Source organism: Balaenoptera acutorostrata, chromosome X, assembly GCF_949987535.1.
Source record: "Balaenoptera acutorostrata chromosome X, mBalAcu1.1, whole genome shotgun sequence".
Taxonomy (NCBI): domain Eukaryota; kingdom Metazoa; phylum Chordata; class Mammalia; order Artiodactyla; family Balaenopteridae; genus Balaenoptera; species Balaenoptera acutorostrata.
In genome coordinates, this window is record NC_080085.1 from 131,840,799 (window position 1) to 131,862,599 (window position 21,801).

The window sequence follows — 21,801 nt, forward strand, 5'->3', positions numbered from 1 at the left end:
GGCCGCGAAGAGGACGCCTGGCCTGGGCTGTACTTGAGCCCCTGGTCTGTGAGAGGCTGCTTTGGTCCCTAGCCTCACAGGTCAACAGAGAGGACGGACAAACAGGAAGAAAGGGCCAATCTCAGCCTGGAGCCGGGCTCTGGGCCGCATGCAGGCCACTGCCTTGGGCTGGGTTGAGCTGGGCCGGCCTGGGCTGAGGGAGGCCAGGGCCGGTGGCAGGGGCTGGGGTGGGGGTGGGGAGGGCCTGGGATGGGGAAAAGGATGGGCTGGAGGGGAGAGGAGGGAGGGAGGGCACAGGAGCGCGCGCGGGCGTGTGTGGGCGTGTGCGGGCGTGTGCGTGTGTTTGCCGGCGCGCGGTGTATGTGAGGGGAGGGGAGAGAGGGAGCTGGAATATGCGTGAGTGCAGAAGCTCTGAGCCCCCTTCTCCTAGGACAGGTGTGGGAGGAGGAAAAGCGTGGAGGTGTCCCTGGCTCCCACAGAGTCTGGGGAGGAAGCTGGATCTCTCGGGGGCACCTTCAGCCCCAGCTTGACCCCGCCCCCCTTCTTCCTGTCCCTCACCTCCTGCGGCCTAATTGAGGAGCGGGAGGGGCCTTCGCAGGCTGGGGAGAAGCCCTCCTTCTGCCTAGTGGGGACCTCGGGAGAGCCTCGCCCAGGCCCGGAGAGGGGCAGAAGGAGCCTGGCTTGGGAAAGGGGAGTCAAGCCTTGCCACGAGAAAGCTGTGTGATGCTGAGCCAGGCCCACCCATCTCTGGTCGCAGTTTCCCCACTTATAAAATAGACACGCTGAACTAAGTCATCTCCCAGAGCTCCGCAGCCCCACATGTTAATAAAGGGGGCCCTGCGGAGGTGGGGCAGGCGGGGGTGGTAGCGGATAGCCGGCTGCAGCTAGGCCAAGCTCTGGAGGGCTCGGGTCCCTCTCGGCAGGGAGATGGGAGTCCAGGGATGGCTGCGGCCAGGAAGCGAAGCAGAGGAGGCCAGGAGCCTACTTCCCCGTGCCAGAGGCGGGAGGCTCATGGGGGAGGGGGAGGAAGTCCCCTCCTGAGCAGGTCACTCCCAGAGGCCTGGTTGGGGCGGGGCAGGCGATGGAGCGCCGATCTGAGCTCCTGGGCCACCTTTGCGCCCGCTGCCGCCCAGCTGCCCAGGAGCCCGGGAGCCCGGCCAGGTAAGGGGCTACACGGGGGCATACCAGTCCTCCCACCATGTCCCCAGCCCTCCGATGGCCACCTCTCTTGGCCTCTGTCAGGGCAGGGGGGTCTATCTGTCTGCCTCGCTTCTTGTGGGCTGCCTAGGTAGGTCATAGGCTTGGTTCGTCCATCTGTCTGACTGTCCCTCTCTCCAGCTTCCCCCGCCTAGTCCTGGGAGGACTGTAGCAGGGCTCCAAGGTCGATGTCTGTCTCAGGGGCCAGACTTCACCAACCTTGATTAGGCTAAGAATGTACCCCTAGTGCCTGATCACTGGAACACACACACGCACGCATGCGCGTGCACACCCCCACCCCCACCCCCCCACCCCCCCCCACCCCAGCAGCTCTCTAAGGACCCCTATCCAGAGACTCTGGGCAGCCGGGCTGGCCCCTCTGGTGGGAGGCTGAGCTCGCCACCCCATCTCCTCCAGGCGCTCAGGACTCCTGCCCGCCCCACCATGGTCACGGCGTCCACCACGTCGGGTAAGGCTCCAGCCACTGTCCCTACCCATCCCCCCACCCTTCCCTCCACTGGGATGAGCCAGGTGGGCCGGGGGGGTCCCTTTCAGAGACCTCCTTCACCCTCTTCTCCGGGCTGCTAGTGCGGGGAGGGGAGCGCATGGCCCTATGTGTTCACTTGGGCTGGGGCTGCCCTTCCCTCCCCACCACATGCGGTTAGGGGGGGACAACCTGTGTTCTGCTGCCCAGGCCACCGGCTCTGCCTGACCAGCTGGAAGCTCCCTGGGCTCGGTTCCCCCGCAGAGCACGCTCCCTAACTCGGGCCTCTCCCCCCACCCCTGCCCAGCTGTGCCCCAGCCCCTCTCCCAACCTACGCCGCCCGGCAACGGCAGCGAGGAGGAGCCGCTGGACGCCCGGGACCCGCTGCTAGCCCAGGCGGAGCTGGCCCTGCTCTCCACAGTCTTTGTGGCTGTGGCCCTGAGCAACGGCTTGGTGCTGGGTGCCCTAGTGCGGCGGGGCCGGCGGGGCCGCTGGGCGCCCATGCACGTCTTCATTGGCCATTTGTGCCTGGCCGACCTGGCCGTGGCTCTGTTCCAAGTGCTGCCCCAGCTGGCCTGGGACGCCACCGACCGCTTCCGTGGGCCCGATGCCCTGTGCCGGGCTGTCAAGTACCTGCAGATGGTGGGCATGTATGCCTCCTCCTACATGATCCTGGCCATGACGCTGGACCGCCACCGCGCCATCTGCCGCCCCATGCTGGCACACCGCCATGGAGGCGGAGCTCGCTGGAACCGGCCGGTGCTGGTGGCCTGGGCCTTCTCGCTTCTCCTCAGCCTGCCCCAGCTCTTCATCTTCGCCCAGCGCGACGTGGGAGACGGCAGCGGTGTCCTCGACTGCTGGGCCCGCTTTGCCGAGCCCTGGGGCCTCCGTGCCTACGTCACCTGGATCGCCCTGATGGTGTTCGTGGCACCTGCCCTGGGCATTGCCGCCTGCCAGGTGCTCATCTTTCGGGAGATTCACGCCAGCCTGGTGCCGGGGCCGGCAGAGAGGGCCGGGGGGCGCCGCGGAGGGCGCCGGACGGGCAGTCCCAGCGAGGGAGCCCGGGTGTCGGCGGCCATGGCCAAGACCGTGAGGATGACGCTGGTGATCGTGATAGTGTACGTGCTGTGCTGGGCGCCCTTCTTCCTCGTGCAGCTGTGGGCAGCGTGGGACCCGGAGGCGCCTCGGGAAGGTGTGTGGCCGTGGCTCGAGCCGTGGGGGCCGCTCAGGCTTGGCTGCACACACACCTCGGCCCCTCCCCTCCCCAGCCACGGGCTCCTGAGCGGACGCGGGCTGATGCGCACTGCTGGCCGCTGGGTGGCACATGGGTCGCGGCCTGCCCTGGGCACCCTCACCCCCAGCCCAGACCCCTGCACCTCACAGGGCCCCCCTTCGTGCTGCTCATGTTGCTGGCCAGCCTCAACAGCTGCACCAACCCCTGGATCTACGCTTCCTTCAGCCGCAGCGTCTCCTCCGAGCTGCGAAGCCTGCTCTGCTGCGCCTGGACGCGTGCCCCGCCTGGCCTGGGGCCCCACGAGGAGTCCTGTGCCACGGCCAGCTCCTTCCTGGCCAGGGACACCTCCTCCTGAGAAACGAGGGGCGCCTTCCTTCCAGAGGCTCCACGAAGCTCAGCCACCTGCCTGGGGACGGGCTCCGCGATCGCGCGGGAGTCCGGCAGTCAGCTCCTTGGCGCCGAGTGTGGGGAGCGGCTGCGGCGGTGGGCTGCAGGGTCCGGGGCTGGCGCATGGCTTCCACCCCAACCAGCGCCTGCCCTGCCGGCTGATGGAGGTCCCGGCGGGGGGAGGGGGGGCCCAGGAGAAAGGAAAGGGGTGGGGCCGGGGGCCTTCCTTTCCCCGCCTCTCTAGTCCCCCTCTGCCCTCCCTTCTGACTCTCCCCGTCATAAAACTTCCAGCTCATTTTCCACCTGGCGAGTCTCCTTGGATCAGGGTAACAGTGGGCGCGGGGGCAGCACGGAAAGATTCTGAGCCCTCCCGCAACCACAGACACGTGAGCAGCTCTGGAACCCACCACGCAGGCCTTCAAAGGCAGCCCTGTGCCAAGGAACCCCCTGCAGAAGCTGTTCCCAACCTGCCATCTTTGGGGTGCCGGGGGGCTGGCCCTGTACCCACCTGCCCAGCCCCACCGAGACAGAGAACTGGCTCGCGTCAGGGAGTCAATGCCCAGGACTTTATGAATGGCCGCCAACACCAGGCTGGCACCCTCGGCTGAGCAAGGGCACCGAGCACCCGACAACCAGTGACAAGCCCTCACGGCCAGCCCAGGAGGGGCCTGCCCCCAGCCTCCCTCCTCGGCTGCCTCCCAGAGGGGCCTGAGCCAGGGCGGGGGAGGCAGGGGTGGGCTGGGGTGGCCTCGTCCTCCTCTCTGCAGACAGTCACGAGCAGGCATGCTGCACAGGACCAGGGAGAAGCAAGGGGCCTGGGGAGCCCGGCCGGTCTCGCCCGTGGCCGCCTGGGGCGGGGCGGGGCCTGCAGAGGAACCGGTAGCACCTCAGTGCGGCTTGAGGGGTGAGTCCAGGCCCTGGGGATGGGAGGCCAAGAGTGAGGCTGGGGCCCCAGGGCCATGGGGGAAGCCTTTGTTCTTGCCAAGGCGGCCGCAGGCCATGGGCTTTGGGCTGCGGGGCGCAGGGCCAGGGGATACGGTGGACGCCGGCCCGAGGCCCTGACGGACGGCGGTCTTCCCCAAGAGCTCCTTAAACACAGAGTCCATGGTCTGCGCCACGGCCTGGCAGAGAGGAGAGAAAGGCAGGGCATCGGTGTGAGCGGCCCCCACCTGGCCAGGCAGTCCCCCGCCCCCAGATCAGTGCTGCCAGCTGACCCAGGAGTGAGGCCCTCCTACCCTCCGCTGCCCAAACTCCTCCACCCCCTGAAACAAAGTCCTTGGCCACCACCTGTCCCCAGGCCCCTCCCCTCCGTGGGCCCCGCAGCTGGTGCCCCTCCCTTGCCCGGTTTCGCTCCTGCCACTTTTGGTGTGGCGGTCACCGTCTCCTCCGGGGACAGCAATCCTCAGCCCAGCCCTGAAATGGGAGCCCCTCTGGCTGGGCCCCGGGTCCCCCTCCTCTTCCCACTCTCTCCCTGGCTGAGATCACAACCACCACCCCATGGCTTCGGGGGCCACCAGCGTGCCCGGACCTCCAGGGCCAGTGGTCCCCTGCAGCCCAGGGAGGAGGGGCTGAAATGCCCCTGGAGAGACGTGCACATCCTAGCCACCCCCCCCCCCCGCCCCGCACCCTGCACTGGGCTGGGACCGTGTGTGGAAATAGGGCCTTTGCAGATGTAAGTTCAGGATCTTGAGATGGGGAGACGATCCTGGGTTATCTGGGCAGACCCCAGATGTAGTGATAAGTGCTCACACGGTTCCTGGGGCTCAGCCCGGCGGTGCCCACTGGGAGCCCACAGTGCGGTGTGCTGGGCCCAGCGGACACAGCAGGGAGCCGGCTGTCCCCAGGCTGCACCCCTGGCCGGGGCCGCATCCGGCACCCGCTCTGTCCCCCTACAAGAACTACGACCCCGCCTGGCTCCCCAGTCAGCCACCTCCCTCAGTCTCTTTTCCATCTGCCCCTTCCATCCTCCCTGGCTCGCCAAGCGCCTGCCATGTCACCACCTTTCACCTAGCCTGGCTCTAGATGCCAGCCTTGAAGCCTGTCCCACTCACCGCGTCCCACTCAGGAACCGAATATGAAGCCCAAATGTGAGAGCCCCGGGTTCCCTTCCCTTCTACCCTGCCTCCAGGCCCGTCCCTCCCCACTGCACTCACACCCTTGCCGGCCTGCCCCTCCCTAGGCTGGGCTCCACCGGCTTGTCTGAGGTCAGGAAGGTCAGACTTGAACCTTGGGACGGAAGAGTCCGGTTCATAAGGGGAAGCAGAGACCCGACCCCGAGAGGTGCCCCCCACTTGCCACATGGCCATTCCCAGCTCTCACCTTATCCACCTCCACATGTCGCTCCGGGGATGCTGGGACCAAGCAGCGCCGTCTGTGCCCAGAGGGGCCCCCGGGTGTGCCGAGAGGGGCCTCGGGTTGAGTGCACGGCTCTGGCCTGCAGGGCACAGACAGTGGGCCTGGCGGGGGCCCTGGGGAGCCCCTGCGCTGCCTGGCAGTGGCTTCTCCCAGCCCGGGGCGCGGCCAAGGGAAAGGGAACAGTGAGGTCGGTCCCTCTCCACGCGGCTGAGGTCTGACCCCACCCTCCTCCAGCCTGGGGTGGGTGGGCAGGGCTCCCGGAAGGGGTCTTCTCCTTGCTCACCTCTGGACAAGCTCCATGGCCAGGAGGGCCTCTGGGCTGCTCACCAGCTCCCCGGCGGCCGGCAGCCCCTGGCCCACAGCAAGCTTCTCTGCCCTGGCGCCAGAAAGACAAGACTGCCTGTTAGAACGCTCATTCTGGGCTTGGGGTCTGGGGGCCAGAGGGCTCAGTGCTGGCCAGAAGCAGTCAGAAAGGCACACTCTGGGCCACCCCGGGCCTATGGAAGCTGGGACTCGGGGCGGGGCAAGGGCTAGAAGCCCGGGTGAAAGGAGAGCCTCCCAGGAAGGGCCCCAACTTCACTCACTCACCCCGCCGGCAATGTGATGTACTTATGGGGGATGAGTCCCCGGGCCCCGGCGTGCTCGCCCCGCCACCAGTCGCCTGAGGCCCGCTCGTGCAGCCGCAGCACGTCCCCCCGCTGGAAGGTCAGCTCCTGGGCCGTGCGGCCCGTGTAGGCAAAGCAGGCCACGGCCTCCACAACCCCCTCCGGGTCTAGGGAGAAGAGGGGACCCCAGTGTGGGGGAGGGGTGGAGTGGGCGTCCAGGGCGGGCACAGGGTGGGGCCCTCCTTCCCGCCCCCCTCACCATCCTCCTGGGCCAGGCTCCCAGCCTCCGGCTCCGGCTCGTTCTCCCCCGCCGGGCCCTCCAGCTGGGCGTCCCTGCAGTCCAGAGCAGAGCGAGGTGGATGAGCGGACAAGGCATCTCCCGTCTGCCGGACCTCCCCCCTCCCTCCCTCCCGGCAGCGCGAAGAGCCTACCCCAGGCAGCCGGCAGAAGGCGGCGCCATGCACTTCTCGTACACGGGGCCGGGCAGCAGGGCCGGGGGCGGGAAGGCCCGCGAGGGCTGCACGATGAGCGTGCGCACCAGCTGGTTCACCCGGCCCTGCAAGGCCACCGGGTCCTGCCCGGCGGGCACGGGCAGCAGCGTCGGCCCGAAGCACACGGCCAGGTTGTAGGCGTCCATCATGTTCTCATCGCTGTACTGGGCCAGGCTGGGGGTACGCGTGGGTCACAGGCAGGGGGCTCTCGGCCCGGTGTCCCCTCACCCCCGCGAGCGGCTGGCTGGGGCCCCCCCGACCGCCCTCGCCCCTGCCCCCGCCCCAAGAGGTACTCACTGGTTGAGGAAGGTGAAGAGGTAGCGCAGGACCACCAGCACCGGTCCAGGCAGCCGGGCCAGGAGGCTGCTCACGCGCTCCACCCGCTCCGCCGCAGCCTCCGCTTCTGCGGCCGAGGCCGGCAGCCCAGAGAGAAGCCGTGAGCGCAGCCGTGGAGGCCAGCGGGGAGGGGCCCCCCCAGGGCCCGCCTCGGACCCCCGCCTCACCCGCAGAAGCCAGCAGCTCTCTGAACAGCTCTGGGGGGAATATCGGGGGCTGCAGGCACCGGAAGTAGAGCTTCAGCACGCCTGCCACTGAGTCCAGGTCATGGGCGGTGCAGCCCTCCACCAGGGGGTCCTCTCCTGAGGGCGACACGGTGGCGCAGGGGGCGAGAAGGCGGATTACACCGGCTCTTCCACCCACCCCCACCCTCACCCCCGGCCCCGCCGGTCCCCACCTCTCTCAAAAGCGTCACGGATCTCCGAGACCCGGGGCTGGGCGCCCGACACTCGGAAGATGCCCTCGTGCTGCAGGCCTGCGGGAGGACGGAGAGCCAGTGGGTGCCGAGTCTCCTCCCCACCCCTCCCCGCAGGATCGGGCGCCAGGCCAGCGGCAGGAGGGCCCAGGTCTTACTCACCGTTGAGGTTAATGAAGCGGACGCAGCTCTCCACCACCAGGGGCACAGACTGGCCTGAGCTCTGGGGACAGGGACAGAGAGGGTGTTCCCGCCACTGTGGACACAGCACGTCCTGCCTCGTCACTCACTCGCTTTTATTCTCTCTTAATGCGTTATGCGGTCAGCAATAAGGCCTGCGAGATGCATGCCCAGGTGTCCGACATCCCTGGTGCCATCTCGGGCCATGCCTTACGTTTTACCTGCTAAATCTCGGGCCATGCCTTACGTTTTACCTGCTAAATCTCGGGCCATGCCTTACGTTTTACCTGCTAAATCTCGGGCCATGCCTTACGTTTTACCTGCTAAATCTCGGGCCATGCCTTACGTTTTACCTGCTAAATCTCGGGCCATGCCTTACGTTTTACCTGCTAACTGTTTATTGCTGGCATGTGGAAATGCCATCGAACTCCGTATGTCGACCTCGAATCAAGTAATGTCGTGAAACCCAAATTTGTTCACTTAAATAATCTGTTGATTCTTTTGAACCATTACATACAGAATCACATCCTGCAAATAACAGTGTTATTTTTTCTTTTCTGATCTTTCTTGCTTCCCTTACTTCCCTCTCTAGTACCCCCGAAGTGGGGCCCACGGACACCCTTGCTTCTGTTAACTCAACTCCTCAGCCCTAAAATCGCTACCACCCGAGGCTTTCCGTTACTAGTTAGGGACGGGCCCTTTGATCAGTGCAGGCCCGACAAAGGCCCACCCAGGAGACCAGTGGCCGGGGCGGAGGATACTGGGCTCACAGGCGGCCCCCGGGGCTGGAGGGAGAGCAGAAGCGGGGAGGGGCCCGTACTCGGTTGGTGACGCAAAGCAAGTACCTGGATAAACTTCTCCATGTCTCCCCCAAAGAGCTTCTGGTTATACTGGGAGCTGGGGCGGGGAAGGCGGCTCTTCTGGAGTTTTCTCTGTGTGTACTGGGTCCTGTCGTGAACAGGAGCTGGCTCTGAGGGGAGTGGGCGTGGAGACTAGGCTGCCCCGACACCCTGGCCCAGCCAAACAGCTGGAGCTCGCGAGTTATTCCAGAACCCACTGGGCAAAGTGGGAAACAGGCCACCGAAGAACGAGCAACAGAGCCGGCTCCCAAAGAGAGGGGAGATGGGGACCTCACAGCTCCTCGGGACAAGCTGGTCCCTCACGAAGGACTCACCAAGACACCTCCCGCTCCTCCTTGTCACCTGGGGAGGAGAAAACGGTGGTGTGTCTCTCGGGCCGGGAGGGTCCTCAACACACCGCAGAGGGAGAGGGCAGCCTGAAGGCCGAGGGCAGTCACAGGACAAAAGGCGGGATAGGGGCCGGGATCCTCGCTGGCTTATTCCCTGTGTGCCAAGCACCCTCTCTGGGTGGAGAGGACGTGGGCCGGGTCGAGGACCCAGGAGGAGAGCCAAGCTGTGGCCGCTACCGGCCCTGGGAGTGGCGAGGCAGGGGCTCAGGGGGCCAGGAGCGGGGCCCACCTCGCTGAATGGCCTCCTGCAGCTTCTCATGCTTGGCCTGCAGCTTGGTGAGGACGCTCCGTCCACTCAGGTACTCCTGGAGTTTCTATGAAGCCCCAGGGAGAGTCCAAGGCTTTAGTCCTAGCTCTGGGCCTCCCCGCCCCCCCCCCGCCCTCCTGGCCCCGCCTCCCCACCGTGACGTAGAAGGTCTCAGTCTCCTGCTGCTGCCCCCGCCTCCGGCCGGCCTGCCGAACCCCTGGGTCCGAGCTGGTGGATTTGAGGGACTCGGTGGAGGGGCTGGCCTGGAAGGAGTCAAGCATGTCCCCATCTTCCGACGCCACCACCTCCAGCAGGGCCTGCAGGGTGGCCTTCAGTGTCTTGTTCACCTGGGGGAGGGGACAGCACCAGGACAGGAGGAAGTGGGAGACAGGTGAGGGACAGGGAGTCCAAGTCGGAAGGAAGGGGGAGGGCAGGCCATGGCCACCCGGCTCCATGTCTCCAGGTCCTTGTCCCTACCCAGCGCCAGGTCACCCATACCTCCTCTGTCTCGATGGTTTGTCGGTCCAGGCGGCTCTGGATATTCTGGGCTCTGGGCAGAATCTCGTCCCGCAGCTCCATCTCAACCCGGATCTCAGCCACCTGCAGAGGGCAGCATCCAGGGGGCTGAGGGCCACGCCTGAGACGCAGGGTGGGGCTGGGCAGCAGGCACCGAGGTCTCTGGGGCCCATTTTCGCTGCCTTGGTGGCCGATGCACAGGATCACCAGCCTTGACGCTGCGTACAGCCAGATCTGAAGCATGGCAAGGACACCTTCCCAAGGGGAAGGCGCACACCCCCACGCATAGAGACTTGTGCATGGACGTCCCCGGCAGCGCTACTCCTGACAGCCCAAAGGAAGAAGCAACCCAAGTGTCTAGCAGCTGACGAAAGGACAAGCCAAGTGTGGTCTCTCCATACAATGGAATGTTATTCAGCCATAAAAAGGGAGGAAATTCTCATGCATGCTTCAACATGGGTGAACCCTGAGGACATTATCCTCAGTGAAATAAGCCTTTTGTCACAAAAGGACCAATAGGATATGATTCTACTTGTATGAGGTGCCTGGAGTAGCCAGATTCCTAGAGACAGAAAGTAGATGCTGGGGGCCATGGGCTGGGGGAGGGGGAGGGGGAGTTAGTGTCTAATGGGGACAGAGTTTCCATTGGGGAAGATGAAAAAGTTCTGGGGAATGGACGGTGGTGATGGTTGCACAACAATGTGAAGGTGTTTCATGCCACTGAACTGTGCACTTAAAACGGACAAAATGGTAAATCTTATGCATATTTTACCACAATTATAAAATGTCTATCCAGGCCCTAGAAAACACTGACATTAGAAGACCCACCCCCTCAAGCCCACATAATGGGCAGAAAACTAGAAATTGACTCTGTGGAAAGGGTAAATCAGAGGGATTCTGGACTCAGGGACACCAGTCACTGCTGAGGAAGGGGACAAAAGTCCCTACTGATGAGCGAGAACACAGCAGCCGCCGCCATCTGGGGCTGGCCAGGAGCTCAGAGCTGCGCCTCAGTGTGGGCCTGCTGGACATAAGGAATGTCACAAAGCGTCAGCATCAGACAAAGCCACTGTGGCCATGACGGCTGAAGATAAAAACGAGATCAAGTCATCAGCGCGTCTGACCACAGACCAAAGCAAGAACTTTGGCCAAGCCACAAAAATGAGCAAACCTCCCTGTGTCCCAGCTAGTGTGAGGGACGGTTCCTTCCTCACTGGTGACGGCTCTAGCCTCCCTTTACCCACCCCTGCCCCGTCTTCTCAATAAGATTTATTAAGACACCCTGTCAGACTTACCCCTGTTTCCTGACAGCATCCAAGCCAGAGCCAAGCCCCTCCCCCAAGTCCCCTAACCCTTGCCCAAGTCCTCTGAGTCCTTTCTAGCACCCTCTTACCGAGACACCCCCAGTTCCCCGTGATGTGGGGGTCCCTCGCAGCAATGATCTGAGTCCCTGCCCAGCCACCCTGTGGGGAAACCCACTGCTGACAAGCTCTGTTCACACACATCAAATACGTAATGCACCTCTCTTCAGTGCCTCCTCTGAAATATGAATTGACAGCCAAGAACTGGCAGCCATTTGAGGGAGAGCTCTAAAGTGGAAGACATAGATCAAAGCAAGAAAACAGAGAAAATGCAGGGAACCGGGGGAAATGTTGAGAAAAAGAATGAACATTTCAGAAAGATTTGAGAAGATATTGTATCCATGAAACAAGAAGAAAGGGCTATTTTAAATAGGAATTTGGAAAACAAACCAAAACTCTTAAAAACAAAAAAAAATGAAAGTAAATTAAAAAAAAAATTCAACAAGGGGCGGGAAGAAATAGTTGAAAAAATATCTAAGAAAGCAGAATTAAAAGGTATAGTGATGAGAAATAGGAAAGATAAAAGATAAGGAAATTAGGGCTTCCCTGGTGGCGCAGTGGTTGAGAATCTGCCTGCCAATGCAGGGGACACGGGTTCGAGCCCTGGTCCAGGAAGAACCCACATGCCGCGGAGCAACTAAGCCCGTGCACCACAACTACTGAGCCTGCGCTCTAGAACCCGTGAGCCACAACTACTGAGCCCGCGTGCCGCAACTACTGAAGCCTGCACGCCTAGAGCCCGTGCTCCACGGCAAGAAAAGCCACCGCAATGAGAAGCCCGCGCACCGCAACGAAGAGTAGCCCCCGCTCTCCACAACTAGAGAAAGCCCGCATGCAGCAACGAAGACCCAACACAGCCAAAAATAAATAAATAAATTTATTTAAAAAAAAAAAAGGATAAGGAACTTAGACTGTCAACCCATGATGTTCAACATCAAATTACAAGAATTCGTGAAAGCAAGAGAAAAGAAAATTAAGGGAAGGAAATTACCAAAGGAATATATGAGCTCAAAACCTTAAGACACAAGTTTCCATACTGACAAGGCCCACTGGTTGCCCAGCACCATGAAGGAAAAAGGATCCCCAAGGCATATCATCATACAATTTTACACGAGGGAAAGAGACTATACTAAAAGCTCAGGGAGACAAATTACAGGTCACGTGCAACAGTCCAGAAATCAGAATGGCATTGGACTTCTCACCTACGATACTGAAAGCTTGAAGTGATACCTTTAACATTCCAAAAGGAAAATGATTTTCAACCTTGAATTCTATACCCAACTACACTACCAATCAATTTCAAGGATAGAATACAGACATTTTTTCAGACATTTGAAGTCAGGAAAGTATGGGGGAAGATGTCCACACAAACAAGGGTAATAAACCAAGAAAGAGGAAGACACAGGATCTGGGACACAGACGGCCCAACGCAGGAGAGAATGGCAGGAATGCTCAGGACCATGGGGAAGGGAGGTCCTGGACTTCACAGGCGTACAAGCCGGGACTGGACGGCTCCAGGGCAGGGCTCTGAAGAGATGGCCTGGTGTGAGGGAAAAGACGGAGAGGACTAGCGCTGGGAAATGGTGATGTGGGGAGGAGCCCTAATCATCCACGGAAGGAGGTCGTAGGGCCTCTGGAAAGCTGAAAAGCACTAGCAGCACCTGCCGCGTTGCTTGCAGCAGAGGCAGCAGCTAGAAGACTGGGAAGGGGCTGTGTCTGGGGAGTGGGAATCAGGAACAGAACGGGTGAGTCAGAGGAGGGCTGTGTGCCATTGGACGCCTTGAGTAACGTTTCACTTTTTCAGATACAACTTTGGTCAAAATGCAAATTAAATAAGTAAAAGCTCAGTGTAACCCCAGTCCATGCACAACATTCATGAGGATAAACCGGTAAACAAAAGAATAGCTCGGAGGTGCATTAAAAAAATGCCTAGTGGGGGCTTCCCTGGCGGTCCAGTGGTTAGGGCGCTGAGCTTCCACTGCAGGGGGCACTGGTTTGATCCCTGGTCGGGGAACTCAGATCCCACAAGCCGTGCCGTGCGGCCCAAAAGAAAAAAAAAAAAGATGCCTAGTTATATGTTACTGTTTGTATGGTTTCTTTCCCCGCAAGTTTGCATTAGGAAATGTCTAAGGTACACAGAACCTTGGAAAGAAAAGTATACGGACAGCTATATACCACCCACCAGCTGGCCTCAAAACCAGTGGCATCCTGGCTGTGTTTGCCCTTGCGGTGGGGGGGGGGCTGTGCGTTCTTTGGCTGAACCGCAGAAGTGAGCTGCGGAGGTCTGCTGGCTTCAAACGCAAGTCCGGAAACCTTCAGAGCCTCATTTGCCTTGAGGCCACTGAAGGAGGATCTGAGAAATAAGCTGCATTCAGGAGTTTCGACTCCTTAGCAAATGTAAGGTAATTCATTCCACTTACCTACCATCACAATGAAGACCAGAAAACACAAAGCCGTTTGCCTGAAGGGGCGGGCAGAGACCCTCACCTCATCCCCTTCATGGGGCTGGTAGTCGAAACGCAGCGGGGGACAGAAGGCGGCTGCGTGCACCTCCAGCACCTTGGCCTTGTCCCCTGGAGGGTCTAGGGCTTCCACCACCTCCTCCAGGCTGCCCAGGCCCTGCATCTGGGAGGCTTGGGTGCGGCTCTCGGCGGCCGTGTAGCTCCGGAGCACCTGCCCCAGGGCCAGGTGGAATCCCGTGTCACAGCACTGGGGGACAAGCGAGGACACGGCTCGGGCGGGCTCGGCGCACCGGCGCCCGGCCCCGCCTGCCCCGCCAGCACTCACGTCCATGAGGTCCAGGACGTCACGCAGGTAGTAGTTGTTGACAGCCGCGTTGACGCTGGCCAGGCTGAGCAGGTACTCGTTGCGCGCCTTTGTGCACTTAAGTTTGTGCTCCAAGAACTTGGCGTGACGCTGCTCAGGACCACACAAGCCCCAGGGTCACCCACGCGGCCCCAGCTCCGCCTCCCATGTAATCCTCACCCGCGACACACGCTCTCTCCCCTCCCTTCCCCACGCGGACAGCTACACCCACCGTCCCACCAGGTCCCTCAAACAACTTGGCCCCGAAGTCATGATGTCCTTCCTCCGCGACCCTGCCAGCCTCAGCGTCCCCATCCTTTCTTCAGGGACCGCCTCAAACACTCCTCCTCCCCTCCTGTCACTCAGTCACCCATTCGACGTGTCCGCTCGCTTGTCTGCAATCTCACAGCACTGCGTGAGGCAAGGACGGGTGGGTGGAAGGGCCCCCAGGCTTCGGGGCACCAGATCTCTCTTTGCCCAGCGGGGCTTGGTGGGGGAGACCAGCTAGGAGCTAGCACCACCTAGGGGTGTCCCGGGCCTAGTGACTCTTCTCCTGCCCCCTCTGTCTACCACCCCAGCTTGGGGAGCCCTCCAGAGCCAGCCCTGCCTTCCTGCTCCACGCCACCTCCCTGCCAGGGCCAGGACTCGGAAGGACAAAGACCAGGAGCCAGAGCCTCTGGACACAGACGGCTGCCCCCCAGGCCCACCTTCTCCACCAGCCGCCCTCCCTTCTTGAGGGAGCCCTTGCGGAGGGGCCCTGCCTCGGTGCCGGCACTTCGGCATGCCCGTTTCTCCTCCTGCCGCTCGGCTTCCCGGAGCTTGGCCTCGGCATTCATGCTCTCCATGTGGTACACCTGGTATGTCTTCTTGGCCTGCAAGGAGGCCCAAGGCCAGGCAGCCCTGCTCAAGGCCACGGCCGCAGCCAGCCCTCCCCCTCCCCCTCCCAGCCCGTCCGGGACTCGGACCTGAGCACTCTGCCCAACCACCCAGCGGCCAGAGCAGGGAGAGAGGGCCGAGCTTGCGGTCCTCGAAACCCAGGCCTCTCTTTGAGCCTGGCTCGGGGAGATGTGAGGTGATGGTCTCCCTCCGATTCGGGCAGGCCCCGCGGCGCTCTCACCGTCTGAAGCTCTGACACCACCTCCAGGAGCTCCTCCTGCAGCCGTTGCTCCAGATCCTTACTCTGGGGAGGAGGGGAGTTGAGCACAGCCCCGCCCCAGTGCACCACCCACCTCCATCCTGCAGCGGCGGCCAGCCCTCAGCTCGGCACTCAAGGCTCCCACCGGCTCCCCTCTGCCCGACGCCCCCCGGCCTCCTGGGCCCTCCCAGCCACGACACCTCTGCATCGGGCACCCACGGGCTGCCCTCGCTAGATCCTGAGGCCATCCAGCGTCCCGTGCCCAGGGCAGGGGCCTTGCCTTCTTGACTATGCGCCCAACATCCTCCGCGATGTGACTCAGGCGCTGGGCCAGGGGCCCACCCAGCACGTCGCTGAGGGCCGCGCTCTCGCGGCTCTGCTGCCGCGTCTGCTGCAGCAACACGGCCCAGCAGTGTAAGGGCGACAGGAGGGACGGCTCCTTCCTGGGGGAGACAGGCACTCAGACCGACGGGGAGCGGGGCCTCAGGCCCTGCTGCAGTCGCCCCACCGGCTGGTCCCCAGGACCCACCGGAAGCTCTGGTGCTCCCGGCTGCCGCCCCCTAGGCGGCCTGCGCGGCCGGAGAAGCGCTCGACGAGCTTGTCCAGGCCCCGCGAGTACTCCAGCTCCAGCTCGGCGCGGCGCCGCATGAACTCGGCCAGCTCCTGCAGCAGCTCCCGCCGCAGCTCGCCCTGCAGCTCCAGGCAGCGCAGCTGCTCGCCCAGCTGCCAGCGCATCTCTGTAGGGGCGGGGGGTGGGGTGGGGGACGACGCGGCTCAGGCTGGGGCAGTGGACCCGCCGCCGCAGAGTGGAGTGAGCGCCGGGCCCCCTGGGAGGTCTGCCGTCCAGCCGGCTCGGGGCGGGCCTGAGGAAGGGGACCTCTGAGCTGAGGCTGAAGGGAACCAGCCGGGAAGGAAGAACGGAAAGGCCCTTCCAGGGAGAGGGCAGAGCCCTGCAAAGGGCCAGGGGCAAGAGGGAGTGTGGAGGGTCCCGGAGGCTCGGAGCAGGTTGGGATGGCGGGAGCACCCGGCACTTGGGCTTCCCATGACTCCCCGGTTCCCCTGCCACTTCCTGACCTTTGGGTGCCCAGGACCCCAGACAGGGTGGCCGCCCCCACAAACACAGAGACACACGGGGCTGCGCAGGCGCGGGGTGGCCACGGCGCTCTGCCAAACCTGCAGTGAACTTGCGGCCTCGCTGGCTGGAAACGCTGCCCTCAGCCCCACGGAGAAAGGGCAGCCCCAGCGGGAGGGCCAGACCAGCTGGAGGAGGCTGACCAGTGACGGGACTGAGGCAACTGGTCTGTTCTCTGTTCCCAGTACCGACTCCTAACTACCCACCTCCCGGCAGAGAGAGCCACACCCCGCTCCCCACGCTGCTGGCTTGACACCTTATCGCTGACTTGATTTGGCAACTTTCCCCACACAGACCTAAAGCAAAGAACCGCCTGAATGAGGAGCTTAAGCAGCCCACTGGCGAGCCCTGGGCATCCCGGGGACATAACGCACTGTCTCGGCTTCTGGCAAGCGGGTCACCACTTACTAATCGCTGTCCAAAAAAGGGACGTTAAGTGACTCCTTCATTCAGCATAATGTTGATTATGCACCCAGTCAGTCTAGACATGGGGACACGGTGCCCACCCTCCTGGGGACAGGCATGCACTAGAACGTGTCGGAACAGGTGGCACTGAGAAGACAGCACAGAGCACGAGGTGCGGACAGGAGGCGCTCTTTGAGAGGAGGGTGGTCAGGAACAAGCGACACTGGAACAGAGAGCCGAAGGAAGCAACAGAGGGGCCGTGGAGCCAGCGTGGCTGGAGAGAGCTGCGCAGGCGAGGGGCGGGGGGGATGGCCACGGCCCGTGGTTGGGGAGGACCCCCCGCTGGATGCCGAGGGAGAGGGAAGCCAGAGCAGCGGAGCCATGGGGGTCCGGCCTCACACTCAGGGCCCCTCGGGCTGCCGTGGGGAGCCAGGGCAGAGGTCAGGTGACGGAGGAAACGTGCCCAGCCCAGGTGGCAGCTACTGCACCAGTCCAGGCAAAAGACAGTCAGGGGCTTGGACCAGGCAGCCAGCCTGGGAGGAGGTGGGAAGTGGCAGGACCCAGGGTGGCTGTCGGAAAGAACTCTGCGGTGAACAGCTCGGTACTGGTACCATGTGGATTTCTGTCCCGCCAGTGACGTCCCACGGGCTGTGGGGCATGTGGCAGCCTCCATGGGTCCTGCCTGTTCAGCATCCCCATCTCCTCCTCTGATTTCCCTTTGGAGAATGTCCCCTTCCTACTCTCAGGCCCTGGGTCCCGCTCCCTGACTCCAGGTGCCCCAGGTGTGGCCCTTGCATAACCCATCCCTCGGCCCCTCCACCCTCCTCCACCGCTGGGACTAGCTCAGTGACAGGCCCAGAGGTCACCATCCCCTCCCCGCGCTTGCACCGCAGCGACTGAACGAGAGCGCTCTCTTTCCACCGAGGGGTCAAGCTGGGTAAATGGAAGCCTGGGCGAGGACTGCTTCCTGAAGGTGAAACCAATGCAGAGTCTCCTTACACCGTCCGAGGCCAAGCCACTTGATATCAGGAGAGTCTTCATTAAATCAGGGTAACAGTTTGGGGATAAAAGTAAATTTCATTTCATTCCAAGAAAGATCTGAGATGTCCCGGCTTGCCTCATTGTCCTCTGGCGTCTGCCCCTTCCTCGTGGAGCAACAGTTCCCTGGGGACCTATTACAAGTGAACAGTGCTCAACGGGCCAGCACACCAAACTGTTTCGTTTCTTCTGTTCGGTGCAGCCAAGCCTTGGCTGGGATTCGGACCTGGTGTCAGGCAGACGGTGAGTCGGCAGAGTCTGAGCACGGTGAGCCGCTGCCTACCTAGCTCCCCAGGCTTCCCAGGCTCTCAGATCTCAGCTGGGATGCGCTCACCAGGGAACCCTTCCCAACCTCCCCCCAGACCAGGTCTGGCCCTCTTCCTGTCCCCTTTCTTGACATCCGCGCTCTCCCTTTATAGTGGTTTTCATCATAATTGAAATTAATTGTGTGATAGGTTGTTTACTATATGTCTCCCCCACTAGACCTGTGAGCCATATGACAGCAGGGATTGCTTCTCCTGTGCTCAGCATTGTATGTTCAGGGCCTGGCACAGAACAGATGCATACAAAACATCTATCAAAAGGAAGGATGGAATCCACGTATGCTTGAATTGCAGAGCCAGGACTGGGCCTCAACAACACTTCCTGTGAGCGAGGCATTCGGTCTCACTTCTGCTGACAAGCAAAGCAGAAAAGATGGCCTCCCAAACCACGATTATGCTGACCTTTCAGAATTTCGGGTGTCAAGACAGTGATCCTGTTTTACTAGCATAGTAGGAAGTTTCTTTGGGCAGGAGGGGTGGGGGCACGGGGCGGGGGGTACGGGGAACAGAAGCTAAAATCATTAGAGACCCAGAGCAGGCAAGGAACATCTTAAAGACAGCCTTGCTCGAAACCCCCATTTTTTTTGAGTGTTAATGAACTGACCCATATCTGCTGACTGAAGAGTTTCCAAAGTCCTTCAGCCTCATGACATTTGGGGGATGCGGCTGCGGGTCATTCTCTCCATCTGAGGAATGTTGCAGGCGAGGCTTGGAGAGCTGGCTGGCCCTGCACGGTCACCTCAAGCTGGCTCTGGGCAGCAGGCCACCCTTCCCAGACGGGGAGGACTCGAGCATACTTTGGTGTAAATTGCTTGTATTGGATAATTACGTTGGAATCTCCATCTCTGGATTGGAAGGACATTCGAGGTTCATTTCATTACACCTCCTAGGACCTATAGGAGTGGCCATGAGCAAGTCACTGCTCCTCTCTGAGTTTCGGTTTCCTTCATCGGTAAAATTGAGCTATTGAGAGCGATATACGGGGTCGCACATCTGAAGACACCAGAAAATTTTACAGCCTCAAACTGCTGGCACTTGGACGCTGCCTTCTTCCCTTTGCAAGAGTTACCACGCCCTGAATAAGACCCACAAAAGCTGTCGACTAAGAGTCTGCTAAGCTGATTTGCATATGATTTGCACAGAGTGTTTATCAGAACCCAAAGAGGTCTACTCTTGCAGAGGGCGCAAGATCCCTCAGGCCAAGATTCACTGTGCCGGTTTGACCCAGAGGCAGTGGCCTTCAACTCTGAGCCACCTCAGTGCCCAAGGGAGGGGACGGGGACTGGGCTGCAGGGACTGGAGTGGTTTTAGGGTAAAGCCATCGCTTGATCCATCCACCGAAGCTCTCGGACCCCCCTACCCAGGCCCCGTCAGCAAAGTCAAAGCGCTCCATTTCACTGTGGCTAGAATGCCACTTTTTGGGGGGCACTCGGTGCCCCCCTTCCCTCCTCGGAGTCCTTAGGTGAGGTGCAGGGAGAACCCAGGACAGAACTACCAAAGGGAGGGAGGGAGGGAAGGAGGGAGGGAGAGTGGAAGGAAGGGGGAACAGCGGCGGTTGAGGCCAAAGGGGCGTGGAGAGGCGGGCAGGGGGCGCGGGTTCCCTCCCTCAGCACCCTCCGGAGGTCACTGGGGGAGAAAGGCGGGCCCTGGGCCAGCGGCCAGGACTTTTCGGGCTCCCCCACGACCTTCGGGTGTCTCCGTAGGGAACTGGGCCGGGAGCGCCCAGCGCCCTCTCACCTTTGACTTGCGCCTCATGGTCCGCCTGCGGCCCTCGCTCCCGGCGCAGCTTCCCGTGCGTGGCCATGGCCGCTGGGCGGCCGCGCCGTCGAGCTCCGCTGCTCCCACGCGGCCGCGAGCCGGCCGGGCGCTGGGACCGGGGGCCCGCAGCCAGCACCCTGCGCCGGCCCCGCCCCGCCCCGCCCCGCCCCCAGCGCGGCTACCGGGGCGGGGCGGGGGCGGCCCGGCACTGCTCGCGAGGGTCTGGGGTGGGGGTGGGGGTGTGGGGGATAGGGGGGGAGGGGTGGGGAATAGGAGGGGAGGGGGTGGGGAATAGGAGGGGAGGGGTGGGGGTGGGGGATGGGGGAGGGGTGGGGGAGGGGAGGGGTGGTGATGGGGGGAGGGGTGGGGGTGGGGGGTGCCCCCTGGGGCCGGGCCTTGCCGTCGCCTCACCCCAGGCACTGGGCATGCACCCGGGCAGCCTTGTGCCCAAGGTTCGGCTGCCAGGGCCGGTGTGGGAGCCCCAAGGTGCCCGGCAAGCTGGCATCCTCTGGCTGCCATTCCCCCCCAGCCTCCAGAAGGCTGCCTGGTCACCACTGCCAGACTGCACAATCTGGCCATTGGCCCTCAATGCCAGTGCGCAGTGACACCATAGCTGCTCCAGACCCTGGGCTCCCTTGGGTCACCTGCCTCCCCCAGATCCCCAGGACATCAGATGGGGCCCACCCTTCCCAAGCACAAGGAGCCTGGAGAGCCAGGTGGCAAGGGAGGTCAGCACCAGAGAACAGAACATGCCTTTGCTCCCTCCAGGCCCCCTCATGGGGAACGGGTGGGGGCGGAGGGCAGAGAGAAGGCTCGGGCTGAGGTTCCCCTTGCTCAGCCCTGCGGGGAGGAACAAGCCTTGTTGCCCCATAAGCGGTTACCACTTCCTGCTGCCGGAAGAGACTCTTCTGCCTCCTTTCCCGGCAGCTTGCACCTGCTGTCCTAGGCCTGGGGGGCTGGGGGGGGCAGCCCTCTTCCTGCACCCTCAGAGCAAGGCCTTACTGAGCCTGGGGGCGTCTTGGGGCCTCTCTTAGACAGGAGTGCTGGAGTTTCCCTTCACCCCTCTCTACCAACTGGAAGTCACAGGCCAGGCCAACAGGTTTTTCTCCAGTATACTGAGAAGGCAGGATGCAGGTAGCAAGTGACCAGCCAGACTGGACAACTGTCTTCAGTTGGGTGGGAGGGAAATCCCTGGGGTATAGATGGTGGGGACAGGGGCGAAGGCAGTTAGGCTCTGGGCTCATGCCCAGGGGAGGCGGGCCTGTAGGCGCTAGTGTAAGGGGTCCGGGCATGTGTGTGCGTGGATGTCCAAGTCAGGCTCTGTGCAAATGTGGGCCCACGTGACCCGGACCTGCAGCTCTGGGAGGGAGGGGAGTCTGCGCAGGTACTTCCTGGCTTTCAACTGTGAGCATCTCGCTCGCCCAGAAGGGGAAAACATACGTCCTCAGCTCCCTGCCCCCCACCCCCAGTACCAAGGCCCTTCTCTCAGGTGCAGTGTGTGCACGGGGCACTGGGGCTTTTCGGACTGGGAGCAGGCCGGACCCCAGCGGTAAGGCATGCCCCTCATCGGCGAAACCCAACACAACAAACCTAGCCCCCTACCCTGTATCTGAGCCCTGACTGGTCGCCCAAAGTTCCTCCCCCATTCAACAGAGCCAGGCACAGGGCTCAAGCCCGCAGGAAACTGCGGCTGAACTGGTGTCGGCGCCTACGTTCAAATGCTCTCCTTCGTCCTTTTACTTTAGGACTCCAGAAATACTCACGTGAAGCCCCATTCAGCCACTGGTGTCAAAACTTGGGTAACGGGGCTTCCCTGGTGGCGCAGTGGTTGAGAATCTGCCTGCCAATGCAGGGGACACGGGTTCGAGCCCTGGTCTGGGAGGATCCCACATGCCGCGGAGCAACTAGGCCCGTGAGCCACAACTACTGAGCCTGCGCGTCTGGAGCCTGTGCTCCCAACAAGAGAGGCCGCGATAGTGAGAGGCCCGCGCACCGCGATGAAGAGTGGCCCCCGCTCTCCGCAACTAGAGAAAGCCCTCGCACAGAAACGAAGACCCGACACAGCCAAAAATAAGTAAATCAATTAATTAATTTAAAAAAAAAAAAAACTTGAGTAACTAGCCCTGGCTTTTAGGACGCTTTTTTGGC

General features: G+C 62.1%; 2 protein-coding genes across 7 annotated transcripts; one reads left to right on the top strand and one right to left on the bottom strand.

Annotated features, from left to right (window-relative positions):
- Positions 1-1,641: 1,641 nt before the first annotated feature.
- Positions 1,642-3,354, top strand: AVPR2 (arginine vasopressin receptor 2). The gene is made up of 3 exons (XM_057538623.1): positions 1,642-1,666; positions 1,989-2,873; positions 3,065-3,354. Exons 1-3 carry the CDS (start codon positions 1,642-1,644, stop codon positions 3,268-3,270), a joined length of 1,116 nt encoding a protein of 371 aa, XP_057394606.1. The 3' UTR covers positions 3,271-3,354.
- A 501-nt stretch (positions 3,355-3,855) lies between these two features.
- ARHGAP4 (Rho GTPase activating protein 4) lies at positions 3,856-19,767 on the bottom strand. Of its 6 annotated transcripts, none has more exons than XM_057539011.1 (22): positions 19,633-19,767; positions 15,527-15,734; positions 15,278-15,440; positions 14,980-15,042; positions 14,570-14,734; positions 13,845-13,973; positions 13,545-13,766; positions 9,679-9,780; positions 9,336-9,527; positions 9,163-9,247; positions 8,859-8,886; positions 8,530-8,632; positions 7,667-7,727; positions 7,487-7,564; positions 7,257-7,391; positions 7,051-7,156; positions 6,694-6,927; positions 6,522-6,595; positions 6,246-6,429; positions 5,941-6,033; positions 5,622-5,736; positions 4,055-4,423 (listed from the first exon to the last, which is right to left on the bottom strand). In XM_057539011.1, the coding sequence occupies exons 1-22, from the start codon at positions 19,697-19,699 to the stop codon at positions 4,190-4,192; spliced, it is 2,841 nt and encodes a 946-aa protein (XP_057394994.1). In that variant the 5' UTR covers positions 19,700-19,767; the 3' UTR covers positions 4,055-4,189. The 6 variants fall into 6 exon arrangements, with proteins under 6 accessions (XP_057394996.1, XP_057394994.1, XP_057394993.1 ...); XM_057539010.1 differs by having other exon boundaries at positions 7,667-7,760; XM_057539012.1 differs by lacking the exon at positions 19,633-19,767 and adding an exon at positions 18,500-19,354 and having other exon boundaries at positions 7,667-7,760; positions 15,527-17,706.
- Positions 19,768-21,801: the final 2,034 nt, after the last annotated feature.